General features: G+C 41.2%; 2 protein-coding genes across 4 annotated transcripts; both read right to left on the bottom strand.

Moving 5' to 3' along the window:
• Positions 1-223: 223 nt before the first annotated feature.
• Positions 224-8,457, bottom strand: egfl6 (EGF-like-domain, multiple 6). 3 transcript variants are annotated; one of them, XM_080037470.1, is made up of 13 exons: positions 8,152-8,457; positions 6,438-6,544; positions 5,977-6,069; positions 5,597-5,716; positions 5,361-5,480; positions 4,611-4,745; positions 4,406-4,528; positions 3,922-3,984; positions 3,265-3,519; positions 1,799-1,873; positions 1,607-1,702; positions 1,230-1,498; positions 224-950 (listed from the first exon to the last, which is right to left on the bottom strand). In XM_080037470.1, the coding sequence occupies exons 1-13, from the start codon at positions 8,223-8,225 to the stop codon at positions 852-854; spliced, it is 1,629 nt and encodes a 542-aa protein (XP_079893596.1). In that variant the 5' UTR covers positions 8,226-8,457; the 3' UTR covers positions 224-851. The 3 variants fall into 3 exon arrangements, with proteins under 3 accessions (XP_079893596.1, XP_079893597.1, XP_079893598.1); XM_080037471.1 differs by having other exon boundaries at positions 3,277-3,519; XM_080037472.1 differs by lacking the exon at positions 3,922-3,984.
• A 16,958-nt stretch (positions 8,458-25,415) lies between these two features.
• tmsb4x (thymosin beta 4 X-linked) lies at positions 25,416-26,825 on the bottom strand. Its single transcript, XM_080038261.1, has 3 exons — positions 26,714-26,825; positions 25,888-26,000; positions 25,416-25,803 (listed from the first exon to the last, which is right to left on the bottom strand). The coding sequence occupies exons 2-3, from the start codon at positions 25,985-25,987 to the stop codon at positions 25,778-25,780; spliced, it is 126 nt and encodes a 41-aa protein (XP_079894387.1). The 5' UTR covers positions 25,988-26,000; positions 26,714-26,825; the 3' UTR covers positions 25,416-25,777.
• Between the last annotated feature and the right edge of the window lie 855 nt (positions 26,826-27,680).

Here is a 27,680-nt window from a genome sequence, read left to right as displayed (position 1 = left end):
AGACCATTGGCCAAGACCATAGGCTATTATCTATGATCAAGACCCACTCGACCCCAACGAAAAAACGATGGATGCAACATGCTACCTACTGTAACCAGATGTCCACTAAAGGTATGAACGGAATTTAACACCACACAACTATAGGCCTACCATAGTGTAAAAATACCTTTTTGCAAAAGTAAAATGCAATAATCAAGTGTAGACAGAGTTAGAAAAACAAAACAGCTTTAATGTAATAATACAGTATAATAGGAAAGCAACATTTACAGCAGTTTTGCACTGATATCATTTCAACTAACCAGCCTTCAAAATAGTTATTCATCTAAGAATGAATTTGAGATAGGCCTATAATTCAACTCAGAATTCACATTACATGTCATAGATTATTTTCATTTATTTTCAGTAATGTACTAGCCTATCACATAGCATACACAACATAAAGGACTAAGAACAATGCACAATACTGTTAAACCTAACTAACAGACAAAGTTAGCATTTCCACCTATTCCTGAGATCCGAGTTAGCCCTTTGGTAAGATACTATTTTGAAAAATAACAATAGAGAATGTTACAGGGTGTATTGATGTAGCAGCATGGTGATAACGTAAACATGATGCATGCACCAGTTGTACGTATGCTACTCTTCCCTTGCCGACTGTCTGCATTTGTTATGGATGTCCTGTGGCTAAGCCATGAGAAATCATTGAGAAACTCCTCGGGGCAGAGACCATCATACGGACAGGAAACAGGAATCTTTGACATGTGTCAGTTAAAGCAGATTTTTCTACTTGTAAATATGTGAGGGTGGAAGTGGGGTGGGGTGGGGTGGGGTGGGGGGGGGGGGGGGGGTTCTTAAAAGACTTCCTGTTGACAGGGCCCTGAGGTCAGCACAACATTGTCCAGCCCAATCTCTCCTCCAACACCTTTCCCACGCTGAGCTTCAAACACAATCTGAAAGACATTCAATGGTTGAATTGCAACTGTAGTTGGTCGGTTCCAGTAGAAAGTGAACAATATGGGGTGAATTTTATCAACAACAAAACTTTGAACGAAAACAATTGTAAAATGATGGAGAAAAATCCATCATAACTACAGTTACATAAGTACTTCACAGATGTATTTGTCTACAATATTTGTTTTATTTGACTTCTTTAGACTGGAAGGCTACAGTTGTTGTTAGTTTGACAACCATCTATAGTTTCTGTCTTCTAAAACAATAAGATGACTCACCGATTCTGGGGCCACCTCTTTCCAGGCCACAGTGAGGGGCTCTCTCTGCCAGCCCTGGTCTCGGCTTCGGCCCTGCTCCCATACGGGGTAAGAATTGTTATCCAGCAGCACCATGAGAGTTCCCACGTCATGGCCCACCACGCGGTAGTCAAAGGTGAGGCAGAAGCTGCCCTGCTGGGCGCGATCACTGAGGAGCAACTTCAGCTTGGCTACGTCCTCCCGTTCCCCAAGGAGCCCACTCAAGGCCATGTAGTACTCAGTACCTGAAACTGAGAGTTTGTAGCATTTGGATAAACTTGAATGCATCTAATCCCATTAAATTAGATATATCTTAAATGACCAAAAACAAACAAAAAAAAGATTAGAAATTATTTTACCATCATCATGGTAGGCTACACTCCAGTCAATGTCGTCAGACTTGTCTTGGACCCACTCACATGCTCCCTGATCAAAGTTGCAATCTATGATAAACTCTAGAGGGTAAAACAATAGGAGCACATTAGCAAATAAGTCACATAAACAGACATTGTTGTACAACAATAATGGCACATAAACAGATATTTGGTTACCTTCCTGAACCGGTGCTAATTGGAATTCTTTGATTTCTGTGGCCGGGCCGAACACTGATTCAAAGTCTTCTGATACTGTGTTTGGAGATGAAAGAGAAATCAGTGTTACATTATAAATGTTGTAGCTACATTTACACACTTTTTCATTTCATTTCATTTGACCTTTATTTATTGTGTTACGTTGCAAAATACAAATGTTTTCCTTTGAAAAATATGTGAAAAAACATTCCAAAATGATGCAACAAAGAGATTTTCCATATTGAAACAAAAGCCAGAAAGGGCTATTTAACCAACAAGTGTGGACCTGCCTGACTGTCACTCATGTCTTGAGATGGAAGTAAAACTTTGGGCTACAAACCCCCCACCCCCTTTATAAGTATTTTAAAGCTCTTGGAGCAAACCCCCCCATGGCAAGCAGCTTTCTTAAGACAGTCAGAGGGCAGAGTGACAGCTGGGGTTATTGAACCTCCTCAGCCAGAGTGGGCTCATGTTAGAAAGGTCTAGAGTGCTGATGACAGACTTTCCTACTGGGAGTCAAGTCTGTTTGCACAGCAGCTGTTTTGGGGAAAACATAATAAAAGGCTTGGAGGCTTCGTAACCTCCCCCCCTTCCGCGCCCTCCTCCCAGGAAGGTGGGAAGCAGGATTGTATCCCTGGGCTTCTCACATGCCGACAGAGTGAAATTCCTCCCCGGAGGTGATGGATGTCTCAGGGCCTGTCTCCTCTTGCTATCTGCGTTCTTACACAGACTCGGGTGTTTCCATAAAATTGAAGATAAGTGGTGAAAGGAAACCTTACTTGTGGGCTTTTTCTCAATGAGGTGCATACCACTGCATGACAACTCTGCCGACGCTTCTCTTTTTATCTGATGAAAGTGTCCGGATTTGTTGCCAGAATGTAAATACCTAGTCAAACGACTGAATGACATCATGCCTCGTAATCAATAGATTGATTAAGATTAATTGTTGATTTACATTGCTGAGTTCTTATTGCGCTCTGTATGGTGTTTTAGCCAATGTTTTAATGTATTTAAATATATTTTAAAAGCTTAAGGACATGACAGCATGACTGGGACATCTCTGCCTAATAAGATTCAATGTGTCGTAGCATGTTGCTCACTAAAAGCATTAGCATTTTTACGCAAACAATTATTTGAAACCCCTAAACATAAAACCTTCCAAGAAGAGTTATACAGATCTTGGAGGGGCCTCAGGTCGACAGGGGACATGAGGCTACCCGCCCCTTTCTTTTCTGGTCAAGTGCTTAGACATGACCTGTTATTTTAGACCCATTTGAACTGCCTACTGAAGAATCCATAATTGTACTGCTGTGTAAACAATAGCAAAAATCTCCGTAGAAATAAAAAGAGTTTGTTTGTTTAGACTGTGTATGGTTAATACATTGTGGACCACCCGGAATAAAAAGAGACGGAATTACTGCGAGGGCTTCAAACAAAGGCACACTTACTGAAAACATCACCTCTTGGATTGAGCTGGTTGTCTTCCTCTACCTCCTCCTCATCCTCCTCTTCCTCGAAGGGAAATGGCTCCTGGGGTATCCCGCCCGTCTCGGGGCCAATGTAGACCTCATCTTCATAGTCGAAAGGCTGATGTTGGATCCTAGGGGGCGGCGTCGCCACCGGTTCGGGGATAACATTTTTGATGTCCTCCTGGTCCAGCTTACCTCCCAGAATCTCGGGCCTCACTTGGGAGTCTGGGATGGCTGTGGGCAGAAAGAGGAATCAGGAGTAGACATGTGGAACAGCAATCACAAGCTGTAAATACAGCAATACTGTATCAGGATTCTGATGCCTTTGATTTGCAGCTGCCTGCTGCCGTGCTTGCTCTACTCCATGCAGATTGAAACATGACAGCGACATTCATTGCGCGACGTAACTTAACATCAGTGTCTGTAGTGCACACATTCTGTATAAAGAGGGTCATGCTGAGGATTCCAGGTCTTATATCAAGCGGTGTTTGCTGTGGACGTACAACATTTCCAGCAATGAGCAAAGCAGAGGGATTTGAGGCAATCTCAAAGGCAAGGTTAGAGGAGAGAACGAATTGGGTTGCAGGGCAGGGAGTGAACAGCGGAAGCAGAGTCTTGGATTCCATACAATCTCACCATTGAAGAAATCATCAGCACTGCCTTTTTCTCCGTCCCACGACCTCTGAAAAAACGGCTTGACTACAAAAAATAAAAGCATCTTCATTTAGGCTGAAACCCCCCCTGGCCTATTCTCTGTATGTCACTTGGCTACAAACAAGGCTTAACCTGTTCTTATCTGGAACTAGTTCAAAGAGTAAAACACAACCTGTCTTTCCCCTTGAGATGACCGGCTACCATTCAATGTCATATTGACGCAGCTGTGTTTTCAATATGGGGCTCTCTCTATGTAACATCTGTAAAAAGCAGTTCTTAAAGTTCTAAAGCAGGAAACTAGACTTGGCAGAAGTGTTAAAGAGTCCATAGGAAATACGTGGCCGTTAAATTGCTCCTCCTGACCTATCCTGACTGCCTACTCTCATGTGGGAAAAGGCCCTACAGACATTGTACTTTAGGCAAGTTTTATTCCATATAATTCCGTGTAACAGTTCTTAGATCTCACCAGAGCATTCAAAGCCATTGCCTCTGAAGCCAGACTTGCACCTGCACTTGTGGGATCCTGGAGTGTTCAGACAGACAGCATGGTGGCTGCACTTGTGGGTGCCAGTTGCACACTCATCAAGGTCTGGAATTGGAAGAAGCCTATTTGTACCTTCAGGAGCAGAATTGATCGCAAATGTCTCCCCGTAATAACCGGTGTACCTTACCTACACAGTCATATTTGCCGTCAACATATTTCAGGTCGAAGCCATCCTGGCATTTGCAGAAGTAGCTTCCAAAGGTGTTCACACATTGTTTGTTGTATGGGCAGAGGTTCTTCCCAGTTACACACTCATCGATATCTAAAGGGGAATAAAATAGTAAATATTATGAATTTCTTTTTATCAGTTTTGAATTGTCAACCCTAGCGGGACCATAGTTGAAAACATTAACTTTTTTGGTACATTTTACGGGTTAACCGTTAAAGTGTGCTTCTGCTGTAGTCCTAATTATTTTTTAGAGTGTGTTGGATCTATGGTAATCCTGAACTTTAATGCTCCAGAACTATTATATTACTTCCCCTTTGTGATCGGTATGTCAGATTGGCTTGGACAGAGCTCAAGCAGTTTTGTGGGAAGAAATATGTCTTAACTGCATCCATCTGACAGGCCAAGCATGCAAAAGCCACATAATAGAATGATTACAGTATTGTTCCACTATGTGAAAATCCCCAATCCCTGAGATGGAAACAAGAACATAAGTCAACCCCTTTTTACTCTGTTTTCCTTATTTAGATAATGGACTATGGCTCCGTCTGCTTTGTCTCTCTCTTTATATCTAGCTTAGATATGTCTACACTGGTGCATTTTATGGCTTTGAAATACAGTATTTTTTCTTCTTCTCGCATGACACTATAAGTTTTAAACCATTCAGTCACTGTGTTTATAATCTGTTGCTGTGCCAGTGCGGTTGCTCACCTACACAAGTCCTCTCATCGTGCCCCAGTTGCAGCCCAGCAGACGGGCAGATGCAGCGAATCTCCCCCTGAACTTCCTCACAACCATACTGGCAGTGGGCAAGAGAACACGTCTTGGAATCTACATGCAAGAGCACAAACACGAAAAACACATGTATAACAATGCAAACTTGGCAACCCGGATCTTCCATATGTTTCTCTCTAGGGTATGTTTGAAAGTAGTATGGCATTACTCACTGGCACAAGATCCATCAGGCATTAAGGTGTAACCATTGAGGCAGTAGCACTTGTAACTTCCAAAGCTGTTCATACAGCGATGCTCACATGGACGAGGTTTCTGACCGCACTCATTCAGATCTAAAAATAAGATGCAACATCATTCCATTTCATTTCATCCGCATCAACTTGTTTTTCTCAATCCCCAAAAATGTAGTTTGATCTGGAATGCTATTCATTTAATTTTAAACACAAGAGATAAAGCTTTGCCTGATATAAAAAAAACATACCAAACATTCAGCTGTTAAAGTGAGCTATCCAATAGAAACAATATTATCCTGCCCCAAGATTGACCCATGTTTGTTCCCGACAATGAGTCTTCACTGCCCCAAGATACCCACCTTGATTGCATGTCTTTCCGGTGTATCCTGGGAAACACTTGCATTTGTTGGGGCCTACACACTCTCCGTGCTTGCAGCCGTGCTCACATTGAGCTGGTAAAACATTTAAGATGAAGAACAAAAAAACAATTTTAGTGGTTGGAGAGTGATGGATCATAGTCAAACCACACAATTCTATTATGCAGGCAAGGTTTTTCAATCTAGACTAGTCATTTCCTCTACATGTCCTGAGTTAGGAAAATATATTTCATCAGAAGAATACATTTTTTTAGGACATTGTGTATTGTGGCAGTGAATCTCACTAGATATATATTTTCTAATTTCAAAAAGCATTCTGTGTACATTACAATATCACCTATTCTTAGATATTAAATTAATATTATATACATAAAAAGTGTCATTCATTCTGATTATTTATATATTATAAACCAGTCTTTAAATCAATTTTGGACTGCTCTTACCCTCACACTGTCCTTTACTGTTTTTCTTCCAGCCATAGCAACACTCCAGTCTACTCCCGTAGCGACACACACCTGTTTGGCTTCCAGTAAGGACTTGTCGATAGTGCCTTTGTAGAACAATAGAGGAGCAGAAGGTGAGATGTGTAATTCCACTGTCTATTTTCAAAATGTATCGTCCATCCTGGTTATTGCATGGGACATCAGACAGCAACATCACGCTCAAGCGTATCACAATCATTTAGGTAGAAATAAACTACATAAACATGGATTTTGATGCAGGCCTATTTGTGCTGTTACAGTAGCGGCGCACTATTGTCCTTTGGCTGCTCCAAGTACCGAATTTTGCATTTTTATACAGAACCACTAATCCAAACAACTTCACTGTCTCCGCTGTACTCCCTTTGGTCCTCTGCAATGCAGAAGCCAAGTTTGAACTAGAGCAGAGGGTTGGCGAGAAACCTGAAGGACAGACATACACACATAAGGCATGAAAAATAGATGTATCCATTTAAAGTGAATTAGATTTGTAAAAAAATATCCCAGTATGTCCACAGTCTCACCAAGCACTTCTTATTGAGGAGATTTCAGAGACCATTTTTCCTCATTTTGGTCTCAATGGTGGATGTGTGAAAAAACAAACAATCTAAATAAAGTGTCCCCTTGTAGGCCTGCTTAGTGATAAAAGTGGGGTTCCCTGTGGTTCAACTGCCAGCTGACAGGATGTAGGCTACAGATGGAGAAAAACACACTAGTCAGACACTTCCTGCGTTGCACATTGATACCATATGCACAACCATATGATATATCCTTCTTTTTTACTATAGACTACTTTGACCTTCCTGGCTCCAATTTCTGGGGTGAGATGCAAATGTACACTAAAGTTATTCTCAGTTGCAGTCAGCGAGCCAGCTTTGCATTCAAAATAACCCACAGTGCATATAGATTATATTGCACGTGTGTATTTTAAACCTGTAAATTAAATTAAGACGGCAAGGCGCCACTCTCCATTGACTCTGTAAATCAATGTCAGAATCACACACTCATCCAAATTGGACTTTAGAGCTTTGAGCATCATTGTCACTAGGATAACCCTAGTACTCTGATATACCAGATGTTTATTTGTAGTACGGGTAGCATCCTATTAGCAGCCTCGCTCCAGTGGGACTGCAGGAATCTGAGACTTGATAGAAATTAACCAGAATAGCCCACACAGGAGAGGGGCTCCTATGTGTGACAGGTGCTCTTCGTTTATTAACAGTTGCTGTGCCACATTTAGCTGACACACTGCCATGGCTCTCATAGTCTTCTGCTGGAAGGGGCAGCAGTGTGAACATACCAACTAAAACAGAACAACAGAACATAATTCCCCTATAAAGATTGAAAGCATATAATTCAGTGCAAAATAGGGGGGTTCATGCTACTCATTAAGCTCCATTTAAACTAAAAGCATGTGGAGAAACTAGAGGCTAAAGTAGGCCCTTTTAATGTCCACAGGAAGTGGGCTTAATTGTATATCAGCCAGAACTGTTGGTGACACATTTGTTTTTTTATCGGTGTCGGTGAATTTCAGAGTCACTGCAATGTGACAGCAACTTTATAATACATATAAATCTATCTTACATTACAGTCTTTAATTCTCATTACCAAGTTAAGTTAACACCTGCTGCAGGTCTCACACCAATACAGTATCAAATGCTATAAGTTATGGACTTACCTGTGGGCTCCTGCGCTACCAGAGGAGATGTGGAGCAGGAGGAGAAGAGCACCGGACAATGTAAACGGATGCATGTCTGTGACCGTGAGCAGCCGGAGAGCAGCTTTGTTTTTCCCACGAGGCTGAGTTTGGTTGCTGCAAGTTCCGACAGTTCCTCCTGGGTGTTTAAGCTCTTTAAAAAGCTCAGAAGGCAACAGGTCAGGTATGTTGAGCCTTTACTCAAGGCACAACGGATTGCATGTATTTCCAGAGCACAAATTCTCATGCAGGGCAGGAATAAAAAACAGCTATACTCTGTGTCCCATAATATGCTTCCAGAGGTGGGTTGACACTCTTGTGAAATGACACTGCACAGTGAGGGATAGGTTGTGACTTTTTGGAGGGTAGGAGTGGGTTTGTGAGAGGGGTGGGGATTATGTTTAGGGGTGCTCCTCTCCTCTCTGAAACCCTAGACAAGACCACATGAACTGTCTTCCTTGCGAGGAAAAATCTTACCGTTGCACAGATCCTAGGACGCTGGGGTGTCCTAATAATCTTATTTTGTGTCTTTTTCTGGGAAAACATGAGCTTTGCATGAATTTGTTGCTCGGCGGTCTCCCCTTGCTGTCTTTGTGTTCTGGATAATTAGCTGTATCGGCTAATTGTGGAACTCCGACATGCACAGGCCTGTCATTAGCAGATCCAGTGCTCTTTGATGTTGTCTTGCTCACAGGTAGCACTAAAGCTTCGCTCTCTCTCACACATGCTAATTCCAAGTTCAGCCATAAAAGTGTTTGATGAGTTTTTTTAAGCTTTTAAAGTCAGCTCCAACATCTGGTCCTGATCCCCTGCACCCCCTTTAGAAATAGACAGGTGGTGTTTTTTTGTGGGAGCTTCTGAGTTTAGTTTAAATTGGTTGTTAAAATGTTTCTTGTGCGTTAATGTATGAAATACTTTTATTTTTTGCTCTCCAAATACTTTAATGGGGATATGTGGATACATAAAATCAGTTATGAATGTATTCATATCAAACTGATATCGCTGAATCAACATGCAGGGATTCCTGAATGCTTATCCAGGAGGACACCAGGGAGGTAGAGGAAGTCTGGTAGCCTGGAAGAGAGCAGTGGTTGCTGCAAATATGCAGCACTGTCTGAGTAGTGGTGCTGGCAGAAAGTAACATATTTTTATATGGGAGCACATTTTTCACCACACTACCTGTGGACCACATAGTTGTTTGAGTTTAGGTTGCAGTTATATACAATGAGATTGAAGAGTGTTTTCAGCAGCTGAAACCAAATTGATTTTGTTGTTTGAACGTTTAATCAAAAGTCTGGGCAATAGTTAGAGGATTGTTCACTTTGAGAAGTATACTAGGGTGAGTATCACTTATACTGTGAGATGAAAACCTTTAGAGAACAAAACATATATGGGGAAGAAGTAAAACAAGTTAACCGGCCTTTTTTCACAGCAAGAATTTTGACTTGTGGTATAGCTAGTAGGAGAAACACGTGTTGCTAATAACATTAATGACATGTTTAAGTTTCTCAGTAAGCTATGACAGCGTAACAGTAGGCCTGCACAAACAATGGGATATAGAAACTTAGTTTTTATTATTCACACCTGTGCTTTTCATACAGCGGGGTCAAAATGCCTGCATTACACAAGAGCCTTTATACTGTATATACCTGTGTAAATATATATTTTAGACAAGCAATGTTGTTCACCAATTAATAATTTGCTAATGACCAAACTGGCATATACAGGGTTGATTTATATATTATAAGCTGTTATAGAACAGGGTAGAATGATCAACCTGCGAATGAAATAAGAACTGCGCTCTCAAAAAACAATGGCTTGCTGTGTTGTTGTTTTATCGGTACAGTGTCAGGCTCTAGCTTGTGTGATTGCACCAGACAAGAAAGTAATTGTTTGTGTATATACAGTACATCACAGTATACTGACGCTATGTAAAGCAAATGTTTTCCAGTATCCTAGTCTCTGCAATCATCAGTCCTTTTTGCATTTGGTGTTTGATACCTTTACCACACATTTTCCCTCTGTGAAACATTTATCTGATTCTACACAAGTGTGCATCCCAAGCATGTGGGGCATGCATACAATACATTTGAGCTCTTTCCTCTGTGTGGGCTATGTGCTATAGTGTGCGTGTGTGTGTGTGTGTGTGTGTGTGTGTGTGTGTGTGTGTGTGTGTGTGTATGTGTGTATGTGTGTGTGTGTGTGTGTGTGTGGTTGTGGCTAAGATAATATTCTCACAACAACAGCACCATCTTCTGTCCAAGAAGTTAAGCCCTTTCATAAAGACAGAGGGCCAATCCGAATAGTCTTTTTTGCATAGGAAATTTCCTTTCCTGTCGAGATGACCCGGAAGTACTCGGCAGATAGGTGATTCGAATACTCAAAATGCTTAGGAAAGGCATAGGAAAGGAGCCTCGATTCATCCTTTAACCCTCCTTTAGCATAGGTTACTCCGGACCAACCTATGCGAAAGGAAAGGAGATAGTGGTATCCCATAATCCTTTCCGGCGGCAAGATTTAAAGCAACAGGCCACCGCCGGAGTTTACCGACTCTACACGAATACGAACGAGAGGTAAAACAGAAGAGAGGAGAGGAGAAGAGAGGAAGATTTAACTCTGTTAAAACAAAATACCTCCCCCCTCCCCCATAAAGATAATAAAGAACTCATAAAAGACCAACATCATAATAGTTATTTTCGTAGCACATAATTTACACCATAAGAAAATAAAATACCAACTTCACATTTAATGAAGTTACTGGGGGCAGTTCATTTCAACATCAACATAAGTGTAGCCTCTTTTTATTCCACATGTGAATTGGGATATATGCGAGTGATTCTCACTCTGTTGGCGACAACCTGATTAAAATCAATATGAAAAGAACGCATGGATCAAACGAGTGCTTGTTGTTGTCTATTTTCGGAGAATAGGCCAGTGTAGTTTCACGCTAGTGACTCACGTCAGCACTACTCGCCGTCGCGCAATGACGTCGGTTTCATTTGAAACAGTGGTTGCATTCCGAATCGCATACTTTCTACTATATAGTATGTAGAAAAAAGATTTAGGATGTCCCGATTCTTGTGGCCAGATTTAGGATGGTTAGAAGTACCCGGATGTCCTACTTCATTCGGGCAGTGTTGAAAAGTGCATCCTATTTGGGCGATTCTGACCCACAATCCAGTGCGCACGTGAAGTGACGTAACATCGACGAAGCCTCCATATAAAAACAAACGGGGATGCGACGGATATAAAAGCAAGAGGCAAGATCAAGGCGCAATGTTATGATGAAATAAGAGAGAAAAGTATGTCCCAATAGTATGCCTACTGCATCCTAACTAGATTGTTTTTATCGTTGGATGTAGTATGTAGAATAGAAAAAAGAAAGAGTATGCGATTCGGAACGCAACTAGTGCTGTCTTTTCCAATGTTCGATAGGAAGCACCTTTCATCTCTCCTTAACCCCGATGACGTTTAGGGGTTAAGGTATAGGAAAGGAGGTTTATAGGTTAGGAGATTGGACTATTCGGATTGGCCCAGAGACTCCGACTTTCATCAACATGGGATTTCTCTGTAGCTTCGTGGCTATTCAGCTTGCAAAAAGGAATTTTTTTTGGCTGAAGGATTACCCACTTAAAATCACTGACAAAAAAAGTATTTTTATTTGCAAATTGATTTAAACAACATCACAGTCTTACAAATGTGTTTTAAGTGCTAGAATAAAAAAGGAATATTTTTTATTATTACAAGTGTGTTTAGTTTACCATTTATTATTTTTGTAGGATACATTTAGATCTTGCTTGGTGCCTTCAGTTTTTTTCACAGCAGGTCTGCTTTATCATGCTTTGTGGTTTAATTTATTCTGCATTGATCTGAACGGAAATCCCAGCTGGGTGTGAGTGGAATTTTACCAGCAGTGGTGAATTATCTTGCGTCTTGTCTCCTTTCTGCCACCAGAGGTCCCTGTCCGTCAGCATATATTTTGTGTTGACTGAAGTCAGCTGCACTATATCCCCCAAATATGAAGTTGTTTATGGATACTGTTTCCTGTAGGTGGAGTTCTGAATGTTAATGGGTTAGTTTTATCATTTTTAAGGGGAGTGCATTGGATCTAATCTGAACTCACCTTGGCTTTCTTTCATGCATTGACTATATATACTCTTGTTTCTTTATCTCCTTTTGTCTGAATACTGAAAACATTTTTTCAATGCATTGCTAACTTTCAGGAAGTGTGCCTCCCCACTACCTGACATTCACTCAGGCCAAAACTCTCCTCTCACTTGCATCTTCTCCAAGCTTTCAAGAACAATGGGAGTCGATAAAGTTAACATGTGGTCATGCATATGATACCGAGATAATAGCAAACACCAGTTACCACCAATGTACCACTCCCTGCAAGATGCATTTCCCTTTTATCAGGAAATCAGTGGAACCTGCTTGGGCACACCACTCAGATTCACTCACCGTGGCCCCTGTCATGATGATCAAGGCTTTTACTATAAAAGGAGAGACAAGGCTGTTGAGTAGTTATTTTGAAAGTGATGTGTGTGTACACAACCACATCCTGCCCTGAGTGGCGGATAAAATGAGAAATGAATGCATTGCAGAGAGCAATGACTGCTGTGAAAATGGGGCAACTGCTCATTATAGATGTACAGGTATAATGCGCACTATGTGTGCTGAAATACATTTGAACCCTAGACTTTACCAAAGTGTATCACAACTGTTAGAATTTAAACACCATGTTAACTACCACAACGCTTCAATCTTCAAAATAAGATGTTTTCTGTTCCATTGCAGTGTGGTCTGTCTAAAGAATCAAAAGAATAAGAAAAGCTTAATGCATTTTGTGTGACTCTACGAAGATCTGTGCAACAGTGCAGGAAGGGAGCTGTGACTTCCCCCTGCAATAATAAGTGTGACATTGAGAAATCTTATACTGGGTGTGTACAACTCCTGACTGACGTGTTCTTTATTCCCACCTCTCTTCTGGTACGTTTGCGAGTCTGTGTGGACAGAGTGAGTACAAGGTTGTATTGTCTTTGTGCAGGTGCTTCACTGCATTAAAGTGGAGAGGAAACCCATGAAATCTAATTGCCATATGTTTGAGTGCTATATTTAGGGGGGGGGGAATACCTTTATACATGCCATTTCCCACATTCAGTGCCTAAAAGAAGCTTCACTTCTTAATACCTCAAGTGTAATTTGGGTTTATAGTGATTTTATGGCAATGTCCTTCAGGTGACCCAACATAAACCTCCAGTAATTCAGACTTATACAGTGGAGGAAAAAAGTATTTGATCCCTCACTGATTTTGTAAGTTTGCCCACTTACAATAAAATGAACGGTCTATCATTTTAATGCTAGGTTTATTTCAACAGTGATAGACAGAATATCAAAAAGACAATCCAGAAAATCACATAAAAAAAGATAGAAATTATTTTGCATTTCATTGAGTGAAATAAGTATTTGATCCCCTATCAAAACATTGCTTAGTACTTGGTGGAGAAACCCTTGTTGGCAAGTACAGAGGTCAGACGTGTCTTGTATTTGATGACCAGGTTTGCACACATCTTAGGAGGATTTGGACCACTCCCCTTTGCAGATCCTCTCCTAATCTTTAAGGTTTCGAGGCTGTCGCTTGAGCTTCAGCTCCCTCCACCTATTTGATTAAGGTCCAGAGACTGGCTAGGCCACTCCATGACCTTAATGTGCTTCTTCTTGGGCTACTCCTTTGTTGCCTTTGCTGTATTTTTAGGGTCATAGATGTGCTGGAAGACCCATCCACAACCCATTTTAACGGACCTGGCTGAGAGAAAGAGGTTGTCACCAAGTATTTCATGGTACATGGCCCCATCCATAGTTCCCTCGATGCAGTGAAGTCCACCTGTCCCCTTAGAAGAGAAACACCACCAAAGCATAATGCTTCAACCTCCATGCTTGACTGTGGGGATGGTGTTCTTGGGGTCATAGTCACAATTCCTCTTCCTCTGAGCATGGCGAGTCACTATGATACCAAATAACTTGATTTAGTTCTAATCTGACCACATCACCTTCTCCCAAGCATTCTCTGAGTCGTTAAGGTGCTCATTGGCAAATTTCAGACGGTTCTGTACATGTCCCTTCTTGAGCAGGGGGACCTTACGGGCACTACAGGATTTCAATCCATTACGGCATAGTGTGTTACCAATGGTTTTCTTGGTGACTGTGGTCCCAGCTGCCTTGGGATCATAAACAAGCTCCTACCGTGTAGATCTGGGCTGATCCCTCACCTTTCTCATGATCATTGATACCCCAGAAGGTGAGATCTTGCATGGAGCCCCAGACCGAGGGAGATTGATGGTCATTTTGTGTTTCTTTCATTTTAGAATAATCGCACCAACAGTTGTCTCCTTCTCACCCAGCTTCTCGCCAATGGTTTTGTAGTCTGTTCCGGCCTTGTGCAGGTTTACAATCTTGCCCCTGATGTCCTTAGACAGCTCTTTGGTCTTGCCCATGATGGAGATGTTGGAGTTTGATTTATTGACTCTGTGGACAGGTGTCTTTTATACAGGCAACAAATTGTGATTAGGAATACTTTTTTAAAGCATGAGGACTAATCTGTGGAAGCCATAATTTTTTATGGTTGGTAGGGGATCAAATACTTATTTCACTCAATGAAATGCAAAATTATTTATATATTTTTTTAATGTGATTTTCTGGATTTTCTTTTTGATATTCTGTCTATCACTGTTAAAATAAACCTAGCTTTAAAATTATAGACCGCTCATTTCTTTGTAAGTGGGCAAACTTTCAAAATCGGTGAGGGATCAAATACTTATTTCCTCCACTGTAAGTCCAGGTGCTCCCCCTGGAACATCTGCCGCCGACATATTACACAATGACAGGCTGCCGCTAAGTGAAGTTGAACCTGTGCAACCAGAGAGACAGACCTTGGGGATTCAGGCTGTCTTTCTGTGAGATCACACACACACTAACACAAACACACACACACACACTCCGCCCCCCCCCCCCCCCCCCCACCCCTCACATGACGGATGTGACAGGCTAAACGCAGGCCCAGGCCTCTGCACACCCGTTATCCCCTACTGAATAATGCAGCATCAGGCCCAGTTGTGCCATGCTGTGAGGGTGGCCTGATGGGGAAGCACCAGACATCTCAAGAGGGTTGATGTGTGTCTGGTCATTATTTATTAACAGGCTCGCCTGGTCAGAGACATTACAGTGGCCTATTAAATCTCTTGCAGACTCAAACAGAGCTCTTATGCCGACCACACTGCTGCAGAGCCAATGATAAAGCTTCACGTAAGTGACACTGAAGTACATTGGTTGCTTTTGCTGGAATCGCATCACTGTCTTCTTCCTGTATCAGAGGAGGAGATCCAGCCTTTTGTCTGCTGCATTAGTGCTGACTTTTCAATACATCTTCTGATTCATTCTCCTTAGTGGATCCTGACTGGACCTCACACAGCTCTAAATGACTTTGCATACACTATATAATCTAAAGAAGTTGCAGCATGGTCTTTGACTTCCATTTCTTCAATTCTGTGGTTGGTTTGATGGAGAACTTCCCGTATGCACTTCCTTCCACATGACTACATCTAAATCCGAGTCCCTTTCAAAAAGCCCTCTTTAGTGAACACATTGTTCAGACGAAGTGGAGCTGTTTACCGTTTACCTTTTTCTAAGTAACCTAATTTTTTCTGCTTTACTCGTTACATTTGCAGTACTCTGCTCGTGGTTTACAAGCACACAATTTGTAGTTAAAGCCATGGTCTGTTCAATTAGTTTGGGGAACCTTGACAGCCTTTGAATGTTTTCCAGGTGTAAAACAATTCTTACTTTCCCCCCATGCTGCTATTATCAAAGCTAAAATTAAAGGTACATGTTACTGTGATAATACATCATCATGTCACAGTAATACAGATTTATACTGCAGCTACAAATAAATGTTGTTTGATGTCTGCAGGGGGGTTCAAATAGCCATTTAACCTGGACCCAACAGGTCAGTTTTAAACACTGCCCTTTATTCTTCTTAGCTGGGGAGATGCATGTTGGGTATAATTACATAACTGTGTGCCTTAAGCAGGGAACTCTTCTCACCTTAGTGCAGCGATCACATACACCGCATGCCTAACAGGATAAGACATGCTGCGGTATCACTTTTAACTCCAACCATGTGTGGGCACTTGAGTTTAAGTTTTGACTGCACTGTTGTAGCGATTATAGGCTCGTTGACATTACATTTCAAAATGTCTGTGCCTTTATTACAGACTTGTGAGGTTATCATCACAATGAATACAGCCAGATGTAATTTCCTGTTTCTAGTTAGAATGAGCTTTGTAGCTATAGCTGCAGGAACAGACAAAAGACGGGGATAGAACATTTTATACAGGCATGGCATTTTAAACTGTTGTAATGAACGGTCTTATTAAGCTGTAAGATATGAGTTGACTTTAGTGTTTATATACATGTGTGTACTGTGTGTAGGTATGATTTATTCCCTAAAAGTTATATAACTCCACACACGCATGTATCATTTTGACATAAATGCTCAAGATCTGCACAGACCGACGGTAGCAAGGCTTGTGTGTTAAACCTACAGGTTCCTCTCTGGCGGTGTGAACAGCATGAAGTGGAAACAGCTTGCCACAAGAGGAAGACAGAAAATGTCATAAATAGCAGAAGTCAGAAGTTACAATTCAGCTCCAAACTTTGTAGCAGGCTTTGTCTCGACGGCTTCCGCACACCCACTTTGACCTGCAAACACACACGACTAGTGTCTCTCTCATACTGTGTACTGTATACACACATTAATTAAAGGGAGAACAAATCATTCTCAGTGAGTAGCTTTAGTCACCCTGTTCTCTAACATGCTTTTTTAAGACTACTGCAAACATGGGCACAGACCACATTAAATGTCACAAGTGTTTGTTTGCTTTTTTAACTAGCACAAATGTAAACATAGCTGCAAGCCAACACAAATCATCTACATATGAATCTGTGTTTTACCAATATAATATGTATCCAGTTGAGACACGCTGTATCTGGCCAGGGGGACTTTTGGAGGAGAGACAGCTAAGCACATTCCTCAGACGGTTTTCATCAAGCTGTCTGAATTCACCACTGCATTGTGCAATTTGCAGAAAAAGTTCCTTGCCAATGGCCAGACATTTCAGAAAGTGTATGCCGATGGTCATATGACAAGCAGTGTAAACTCTTGGCCACACACAGTGACATCCTGAAGACACTATTGTTAGTAACTTAAAGTATTTACACACACCTCTTTATTTACCTATACCTACTGTGAACAGAATACAGGAGGTTAGCATAGCCCTCAATTGTTACTGAGCATAGTTGAAACTTACAAACCAACATACAGTATTTGTATAGAGGTTAATTATCTAGGCCTTGTTGTTCCTCTTCTCTTCCTGGTCTGCTTACCACCAATAATTGCAACTTCAGCAAAGAGGAATGTCACCATGATATTAGGTTTTTATTTAAACAGCAGTCCAGCAGCACAGTGTTATGTACAAGTGGAGCTCTGCCTCCACAGCTTACAACTCTTTAACCACATCCTGTTGCACACCTTTGAAACCTCTGGGTTCAGGCAAATTCACAAACAATAATCATGATTTAAAAGCACAAGACAAGTGATTAAAACATTTAAAGATTAAAAAAATGCACATTATCCAGTAGATATACACTCAGACAGTTTATCGTTTACTTACTAGAGAAACAGGTTGACACATTATGGAACTCAGTGAATTCTTGGTCATTGAATTTGCTTCAAACTCAAAGGTCAGTCTGCAGTTTGGAAAGGGCACTTGATGTGTCGCGTCACCAAAGGGAACTCCAGTGCATTAAACCTTCAGATTAAACTTGTGATGGTGGCAAAGCATTAACCACATAAACTAATGTGGTTAAACAAACAAAAAATAGTTTTTCAAAAAAGACACCACAAAAGAGACAGCTGCACTTCGTCAAATTGCTGCACGTGAACCTCAGTGTGTCATTTTGAAGTTCTCCCTTTTGAGGCACATATACGTATTTCCCTCAGCTTGACCATATGGTTAGGTGTAAAAAATAGTATAAATATACCCAAACATGAATTAGTGACTTCAAGGCTCATCTCAAGAGTCCATTTCAGTGTTTACATCCAGTTGCTGCCACACAATCTCTGTCCCCCTTTAAACACATATTCACTGGGTTCTCACTTCACACTTGTTCCTCTTACTTCCTCTTTCTTCGTCACACACGATCCTGCTAGCTTCAACCTTGTTCTCAGTTCTGTGCATGTACAGTGTGTGACAAAGGTTTTGCAATACTGTGTAGTAGTATGGATTCTTCCTGCTTAGTGCACATCAACTGTAAGTGCACGAGCACGCTGTCGCTAAAAAAGGGGGCACACTTGGGTTGCCACGCTCTGGGGAGCAGGGGAGCTACTGATCTCACAGTGGGTGACTCTCGCAGCTGAAAGGTTGCATGCACATGTCACATTGAATCACACTGCACAGTGTCTCCGCCAGTGCAACCGGGTCACATCTGCCTAGCTATTTAGATTGTAGTAATCTAGTCCAGCAAGACAAAGAGGCAGTGAGCTCTTTCTCCTCGGGATTAGCTTGCCTTGGTGTAACTTTCCTCATAAATGTTGGTCTCCATTTTATGCCATTGCTGTGTTTATCCTATCACAACATGTTTTTGAAATAAGACATAAGGATGTGTGGATAATTTAGCTATAAATATTTGCATTCTGTTCAGGAGTTGCATTATATACAGTATATGTGTCGGTTTGCACAACTTCTGTGACCAAGACACATCTGGGGTCAAGTGTGAAGTTGATACCTCTGAGTTATATGCTCCGTTGTGTTTACATTATTTTGTCTGCATCCTATATACATGTTTTGCTATCTGTCTGATTCCATTATTGTCATGTTCTTAAAAGGAAACAATCCTCCCATTGGTGTTTTTTTAACTGAGAATTTGTGATGAGGTTTTAACCTTTAGCGAGGAAGCACTTGAGTTTCACATAATGGCCCTGTAAGCCCCATGAGCTCGCACCCTTGCTTTGTGATTCTGTAGGACAGAAACCATATATGCAAGGTGCATGTGCCAAGTAAAGATTTGTTATTCATTACTCTAACTAAGAGTTAATAAATCCCCCAGAGAATACAAAAAACAGGCTGGGTCACTCTGCCTCAAAGCACTTTGAATGGCATTGTGTCTGAATTGTGCTATATAAATAAACTTGCCTTGCCTTGCCTTTGTATTTTCCCAGTAAGCGAGGTTTCAAATATCTGGTTTAAATTTCAACATTATTCCTTAATTTTTATGTATCAAAATCTGCACATTAAACAAAAACGGGTGCATCTCCTGTGCTGTGTACTTTTGTTATTTAGATAGATTGATATACAGTGGAGGAAATAAGTATTTGATCCCTCACTGATTTTGTAAGTTTGCCCACTTACAATGAAATGAACGGTCTATCATTTTAATGCTAGGTTTATTTTAACAGTGATAGACAGAATATCAAAAAGAAAATCCAGAAAATCACATAAAAAAAAGATAGAAATTATTTTGCATTTCATTGAGTGAAATAAGTATTTGATCCCATATCAAAACATTGCTTAGTACTTGGTGGATAAACCCTTGTTGGCAAGTACAGATGTCAGACGTGTCTTGTAGTTGATGACCAGGTTTGCACACAGCTCAGGAGGATATTTGGACCACTCCTCTTTGCAGATACGCTCCTAATCTTTAAGGTTTCGAGGCTGTCGCTTGAGCTTCAGCTCCCTCCACATATCTATTGGATTAAGGTCCAGAGACTGGCTAGGCCATTCCATGACCTTAATGTGCTTCTTCTTGGGCCACTCCCTTGTTGCCTTTGCTGTATTTTTAGGGTCATTGACGTGCTGGAAGACCCATCCATGACCCATGTTTACAGACCTGGCTGAGAGAAAGAGGTTGTCACCTAGTATTTCATGGTACATGACCCCATCCATATTTCCTTTGATGCAGTGAAGTCCACCTGTCCCCTTTGTAGAGAAACACCCCCAAAGCATAATGCTTCAACCTCCATGCTTGACTTTGGGGATGGTGTTCTTGGGGTCATAGTCAGAATTCCTCTTCCTCTGAGCATGGCGAGTCACTATGATACCAAAGAACTTGATTTTGTTCTAATCTGACCACATCACCTTCTCCCAAGCATTCTCTGAGTCGTTCAGGTGCTCATTGGCAAATTTCAGACGGTTCTGTAAATGTCCCTTCTTGAGCAGGGGGACCTTACGGGCACTACAGGATTTCAATCCATTACGGCATAGTGTGTTACCAATGGTTTTCTTGGTGACTGTGGTCCCAGCTGCTTTGGGATCATAAACAAGCTCCACCCGCGTAGATCTGGGCTGATCCCTCACCTTTCTCATGATCATTGATACCCCACAAGGTGAGATCTTGCATGGAGCCCCAGACCGAGGGAGATTGACGGTCATTTTGTGTTTCTTTCATTTTCGAAAAATCGCACCAACAGTTGTCTCCTTCTCACCCAGCTTCTCGCCAATGGTCTTATAGTCTGTTCCGGCCTTGTGCAGGTCTACAATCTTGCCCCTGATGTCCTAAGACAGCTCTTTGGTCTTGCCCATGATGGAGATGTTGGAGTTTGATTTATTGACTCTGTGGACAGGTGTCTTTTATACAGGTAACAAGTTGAGACAGGTGTGTTTAATACAGGAAACTAGTTGAGATTAGGAATACTTTTTTAAAGCACGAGGACTAATCTGTGGGAGCCAGAATTCTTTATGGTTGATAGGGGATCAAATACTTATTTCACTCAATGAAATGCAAAATAATTTACATGTTTTTTTTAATGTGATTTTATGGATTTTCTTTTTGATATTTTGTCTATCACTGTTAAAATAAACCTAGCTTGAAAATGATAGACCGCTCATTTCTTTGTAAGTGGGCAAACTTACTAAATCTGTGAGGGATCACATACTTATTTCCTCCACTGTATCCTCCCCGTCTGCTACACATCTCTCAAAGTATAGCACATGGCTCGTTTCTGGGAGTTTCTTTGTCACACATAGCAACCATTATGGTGTGTCACTGGATTGGCCAGCTCACACCCTCAGCTTTTGTGTCTACCTATCGCACAATAGCTGCACTGCTTTTTTCCCACCGTGGGCATGATAATGAAGACAAAGATGAATTGTTCTCTCCGTGGCGCACTCAAGGCGCTGAACCTCCTTTTACAGATTAATTCATTCTTGTGTCAGCTGCAGCTTTAATTTGATCTAACATACTGTACAACATATTTTATGATCTTAAATACATCATGAATCCATAGTAGCCTATGTATTTGTCAAACTCCAAAGTGCCTCTGTACTATGACTGAGCTATACATAATAATTTCAACTACATTTTGACAGTTCTCTTTTCACAAAATTCCATAATGTTCCTCTTCCTAATGCAGTTATGCATATTATTGAGAATTTCTGCTATTACTCTGTCCTATTAGGCTATGCCAATGACAACACACAGAACTGGACACGCCTTTTTGGTGTCATTAGAGTTTTAAATGGACTTCTATATAAGTTAAATTATTGAGATCATCGTCTTCACAAGTGTCACTATGGACTGGAATGGAAGTTTCTGCCCAAAACAAAAGGCTATGGATGCCTTTTTTGTATTTTAACAAAATACTGAGCAAACAAACAGCTTCTTCAGAAGGAATGCAGGACATGCTTGTGTCAATTTAACTGTTTAACCTATTTGCAACAATAAACAGCAGGCCAGCTGTAGTGAGCCTGCTGGAGGTGTGATTTTTTCACAAAAATGCAGTAGGTGTTCCATTAGCACACAATATATTGCCTAAAGTATACATTGCTCAACAACCTTTGTGCAGTGCAGCATGCATACTTAAAAGACAACCCCATGCTAAGCTGTGTCTAAACATGCTCAGGCAGGTAAACAATTTAGACTATTTTCCCAGAGGGCGTCGAGTGTCAAGTTTTCTGCAGAACTTTTACTTAACCTTACAGCCATTTCCAACGGATGAGCCTACAAGCCTTTATTGTCTGAGTTGAACATACAGTAGGTTACCCGCAATCCTAATTAGCAGCGAGTCTGGATAGAATAATAAGGAGGGTTGAATTTCATTTTATCATCGGTTTAAAGATTGAGAAGAACAGAATGTTTCCCCCAAAGACGTTAAAGTATTGTAAAAACCGCCATGCTGTGTCAAGAGGAAAATGAAGGCTCAGGCTAATTTGTGAAATCACCACCCCCTCGCACTAATTACCTGCCTCTAGTCAACGTTTTTTTTTATTTCATTAGATATCGATATTATACGGCTAAAGTAATTGAATGGATTCAGGGCGGTGTGCTGTGACACTGCAGTCTCCTCCATCATGTTAGGAAAAGGTGTGGGAAGCTAAAATGTCTAGTCTGCTGCCATGGAAACAGAGCACAAGAAAGATGGGCCGAGCAATCAGGTTTGAGGTTAAACATGTGGCAAGAACGGGGACACAAAGAGAAGGTTCACCGTTTTGCTGTTTCTTCGCAGCTGTGGGATCCTGTCACTTCCTCCCTTGTGTTAATATAATATAACATAAGAAGACACCTTGTTTCTTTGGCCCTGTAGCCATTTCCTGTCAAACGAAGACAATGTCAGGGCAAGATGGTTCATGACTTCTGTTCTGGTAATGCTTTTTTGCAATAGGAGAAGAGAACCAGCAAAACGTGTTTTTTCAGAAACAAAACAAAGAAAAAAAGATAAACTTTATAATCCCCCATTACCAAAATTGTGAATCATTATTCATAACTCTAGGCATATCATGTATTGTTGCTGCATCACACCACCCTTTCAAAAGAAAAAAGAAACATAGCTACAGTCTGAGGCTGTTGATATATTGTACAAGCCCCTTTTTAGGGAGCAGCATTCCCAGTGTGGTTTCATTCTCAAAGCGCATTACGTATGTGGCCGTGGGCTGTCTCTGAGGCATCTGTGTTCTTCGTAGTGGGCTGCGTGCAGTCAGTCCGAGCCACAGCTGGTCCAGAGGGTGCCCGTCACAACACTGGCAGATGGCCTATCGGGGCGCCCAGCCAAGTTCACCACAATCAGCTCTTAGTGCCATTTCAGAGTCACTTGGCATCCCTTTTCATGGACAGTTTACAGGACCCATAGCAGCGGTAGTAGTAAAAAAAAAGTCAAGATAATAAGAGTAAATATTTACAATAATAGACTGCTCCCCATCCAAAAAAGACTTGTTTTGTGTATTAGTTTGGGGCCTTTTGGTGCTTCTTAAAAGACAAAATAAAAATGAAAAAATTAAGCAAAAGTTACATGTCCCCTTTCCCATAATAAAAATAGCTCTAGATTAAATTCAGCCTCATGGATGAATGTGAACTTGTGCCAATCCCTCAGCAGAGCCTATTGTTGTTGTTACAGCACAGATGTTTTGGGCTACAGACACATTGCCGTTACGTCATCTCTCCCCACATGACATACAGCTGGTGTCACTGTGGAGGTGGAACAGGTTCTTCTATACCTTCTTTAAATAGAGGGTTGTTATTTTTTTCTTTGTGACACAAATTGTTCAGCCTTATCAGTCCCGTGTTTACAAATTCAATGTGGTCAGGAAGTAACTCAAAGCACTCAGTGTTGCTTCATCTACTTTAACAGATAAAGCCAAGGTGCAGCTGTCATTTATGTATATGAGGAAACATACCTCGAGGGCGGCTCACATCAGCCTCAACCTATAGTTCAGGTCTGGCAGGCTGTTCAGTGTGTCACCTCCACCTGATTATAGTGCAGCAGACACAGATAATTCTCAATGAAAGTAATGCAAACAAGCTGTTGATTAGAATCAAACAACTGATCTGTTTGTGCTACAAAGTAAGACATGGTATTAACACACACACACACACACTACTACTACTACTACTAAACCCTTATCCAACATCTGACGTCCAAAATGGACTCCACTTATATAGCACTTTTCACTGATTTTCTCAGACTCAAAGTGTTTTACATAATTTTGCCTCATTCACCCATTCACAGACACAATACCCTGAAAGCAGCAGCTACCACGCATGGTGCAAGCTAACCATCGGCCACTGACCCTGGAATCCAGCAGACGACCGCTCTACCTGTTTAGCCATATAAGCCCCACCCGGCCTGTGTAGCTTGACGAGATGTGGCCTGTTTTGTCAAGCAGATACAGGTTCTTAAAGTGTCTCCTAGTTTCACAGTGGGAAGCTAAAGCTATAGCTGAAGGCAGACTGCCGATGTGTTGGTGCAAGCTTAGGGATGGGCATTCATGACTTCCAGCAAAACTTTTTCAGAACCAAAACCTGTAAAAGAACGACTTGATAATCCCGTTTCCGACAGAGAGTTATAACTGTATAGGATTATTTATTAATAAAAACGGACTCGGCTGCATAACACCATCAAAAAAAACTAAACATAGCTACAGTCTTTCATATTTAATGTTAATGGTCACACCACGGATCAATTTACAAGTCCTTTTAACCACTTTTTTGTCCAGCCTGTTGCAGCTGGAAGAAAGGAACTTTTTAGGTCAATGGACAGAAGACAGGAATGCCGGTTAGGTTGGGACCTTAAGAGTGACTAGAAACCTGACGCTTGTTCTTTTTCCTCGTATATGCATGATGTAAATGATTGTTTGACTTCAGAGGCAAAACTACCAAACTTTAACAGAAAGTGTTTAGTCTGGAGGATGTGAGCAAATACTTTTGATAGGCTTTTAGACACTTATGTGACTTGACAAGTATACTGAAAGACAAAATAGCAAAGCACCAAGTCATGAAAATGTCATTGACTTATCTGTAAATGTTCCCCCGTTAAAGAGTATTTACAGGTCAGTCAATCCATTCCGAAGCATGTGCAAAGCCAGTATTGCATTCAATGGCATAACTAGGGCACAAGTAGTTGAGTCCAGGTGTACATGATTTAGGGATAAAGTTCCATTATTACTCTAATCAGCCAAAACTTCAGGCACTTGCAGTGAGAGAATGGTTTAAATTTAGCAGCAAGAATTGTCAGCACTTTTAGTTCAACTACTTAACTTGCCTGTGCCAGCACTTAAGACAAACACACTGCCTACAAAGTGCTACCATGCTGTCAAACCAGTTTGAGGTTAAAAGGACCAAATTAACGGCCAATTTGCTACACATAAGTTGTTCCCAACGTAGAGTACAGATGGGTATAAAAAAAAACACAACTATTTAAGTCCATTCATGTTTTTTATTTTGCATAACAAAATTGTGCATTCCAGATTTATTTTTTTACAAAAACACTGCTTTGTTAGCGGTCACAAATGGCCATAGCAGGACTGCAAATCATACAGTGTAGGTCCCCCCGCCCGCAGTCGTTTCACACCACACCAACAGATAACCAGGAACCAATGCAAGCCTCACTTCCTCACTGTACTGACATACATCTAATCTAGGCAAGTGAGTGGTGTGGGTGGAGGGGTCTGACAACCATCATTTGGTCAATTAGTAATTACTTAAACTTGGAATACATGTTGGAAAAAGTTGAAAAAAAAGGCAAGGCTTGTGGAATGTACAGTGCATAGGAGGCCCATGGTCTTCATGTGGACTTCTCCTGCTCGATGGCTGCAAAGAAAACAAGAGCATCATTAGCTGTTAACCCAAAACTACATTTTCTGGATTTTAAAAGTCGATAGGAACAGCACATACTTTCTTTGGTTGGCAATGTGTTTTTCTCTTGGGTCTCTGTCTTCTTCAGCTTCGTCTTGTCGAAGGTTGTGACTTCAGCGATGTCAGGTTTGTCAGACATGTCTGCAGAGGCTCTGAAACAGACAAAAAAAGCAGACCCTTAAATATGCTTTTCCTTCAGAACACACCTGAGCTGTGGAAAGCTATAGTCAGATTTAAAAAGATCTTTGAAAAAAAAAAAAGGGTAATTTGCATGAGCAGTTTCATATACGTTTAAAAACAGGAAATAACGGGAAAGAACGATACTGACATGTAATGCAAAACAGGCCGGATGTGCTTGTGTCTTTAGCACTAGTCTTTAGCATGACTTGAGAAAAGCTTTGTGTCAGTTAGCGTGTGCAGCTGTGAAGCCACCGCCCTTTTAAGCAATCTTAGATGAGCAGACTGACTCCAACTATTGTTGAACCCTCACTCAAACAATGAACCTCATAAAAAACAGGCAGCGCACATAAGCTACTGAATGTTAGGGTTAAATGTAAAAATATTATCCAACTACCAGCATACATGTTGCATAGTGCATTACGTAACGTTTGTTTTAAAACAAAACAAAAAAAACAGGCCAGGCTCTCGGCATTTCCTGATTATTCCAAACAGCTTTTTAACACATTCATCGCAGCTGCCACGGTTTGATTTTGAGGCAGGACGTTGCGAAACGATGAGGGAAAATGCAATAAACGAAAAAAAAAGGCTTCGGTCGTTTCGACCCAAAGCCACAACAATGAACAAATGATAAAGCAGGCACGGAATGACTCACATAAAATCACAGTATTTGAGCAAATAAACTCACCAGGTTATCGAGTCAGATGAAACAAGTGGACGTACGTCTCGCTGGCGAAGGGGCAGAGTGATGCGGCCAGCTTCAAGCACACCATAAATACTGCGCAGTATGCAAATGTTGCTCAAACGGCACGCCCACTGTCTCCAAAGCCTGATTTTGTACAGATATGTATTCTTCTTTAGATGTTTGCTCAAAAGAAAACATCGCTTGATGTACTTTGGCCGTTTTGAATCAGGTCATGTTCGTGATTTTTTTCAATTTGAATAACCGTCTTTTTTATTGATATAACTGCGACCACCTGCATCTGATTAGTTCAACGAAATCCGACATAATCAAATTCCCCAACTCTTTACAGAGTTTCTTTATCATCATGGCGGTTCCAGGTGGTTGCTTATGCCACAAACAGACCATCATGTAGCAAAGTGTAGACGACATAGGGATTATTTTTTCCCTTTCTTTTTTTAGTTAGATATTGAGCTTGGCTGGTTTAGGTTTTGCTCTCGCACACGTCAACTATTCAAACTGTATCAGGACGACACCCTGTGGCCAAGCAAAGTATTAACCAAGATGTAAAATCAAATTGGAAAACTGACGAGGGACGAGTATGGATACTGTAGCCTACCTGTACGCAGGCCTGCCGACACAAATGGCTGGGCCCCTGAAAACCTCCAGTCAATGCCCCCCCCCCCCTTACTCATTACTCCTATCAACAATGAGTGTGAGTGCGCTCATCCCTCAATAAACACATACATGTACTTGTAGAGAGACTAACTATCTTATCAACCAGGGACTTGCAGGGACAGTTGGGGGAGCAAGGGTTCATTATTATTTAAAAAAAGTAGCACATTTCTGACTTAGCCCAGCAAACATACCAATTTAATTTGATTCCCTTACACTCACACAATTGTTTAACAGATCAACAGATCTCTACAAAATATTCAGTTCACACAGAGACATTGTTCTTCTTTAGTATTCA

The sequence above is a fragment of the Ammodytes marinus genome (genome assembly GCF_949987685.1).
Source record: "Ammodytes marinus genome assembly, chromosome: 12".
In the NCBI taxonomy this organism is placed as follows: Eukaryota; Metazoa; Chordata; class Actinopteri; order Uranoscopiformes; family Ammodytidae; genus Ammodytes; species Ammodytes marinus.
This window is presented reverse-complemented; position numbering and strand designations above follow the sequence as displayed.

Excerpts from the sequence above, each read along its gene's own strand:
- egfl6 (XM_080037470.1), bottom strand. The coding sequence starts at position 8,225 with ATGCATCCGTTTACATTGTCCGGTGCTCTTCTCCTCCTGCTCCACATC. Across the intron at positions 3,520-3,921 it reads TGCTGATGATTTCTTCAATG|CCATCCCAGACTCCCAAGTG; the intron begins GTGAGATTGTAT and ends TTCTGCCCACAG. Across the intron at positions 1,703-1,798 it reads ATTAGCACCGGTTCAGGAAG|AGTTTATCATAGATTGCAAC; the intron begins GTAACCAAATAT and ends TTTACCCTCTAG.
- tmsb4x (XM_080038261.1), bottom strand. The coding sequence starts at position 25,987 with ATGTCTGACAAACCTGACATCGCTGAAGTCACAACCTTCGACAAGACG. Across the intron at positions 25,804-25,887 it reads CACATTGCCAACCAAAGAAA|CCATCGAGCAGGAGAAGTCC; the intron begins GTATGTGCTGTT and ends TTTTCTTTGCAG.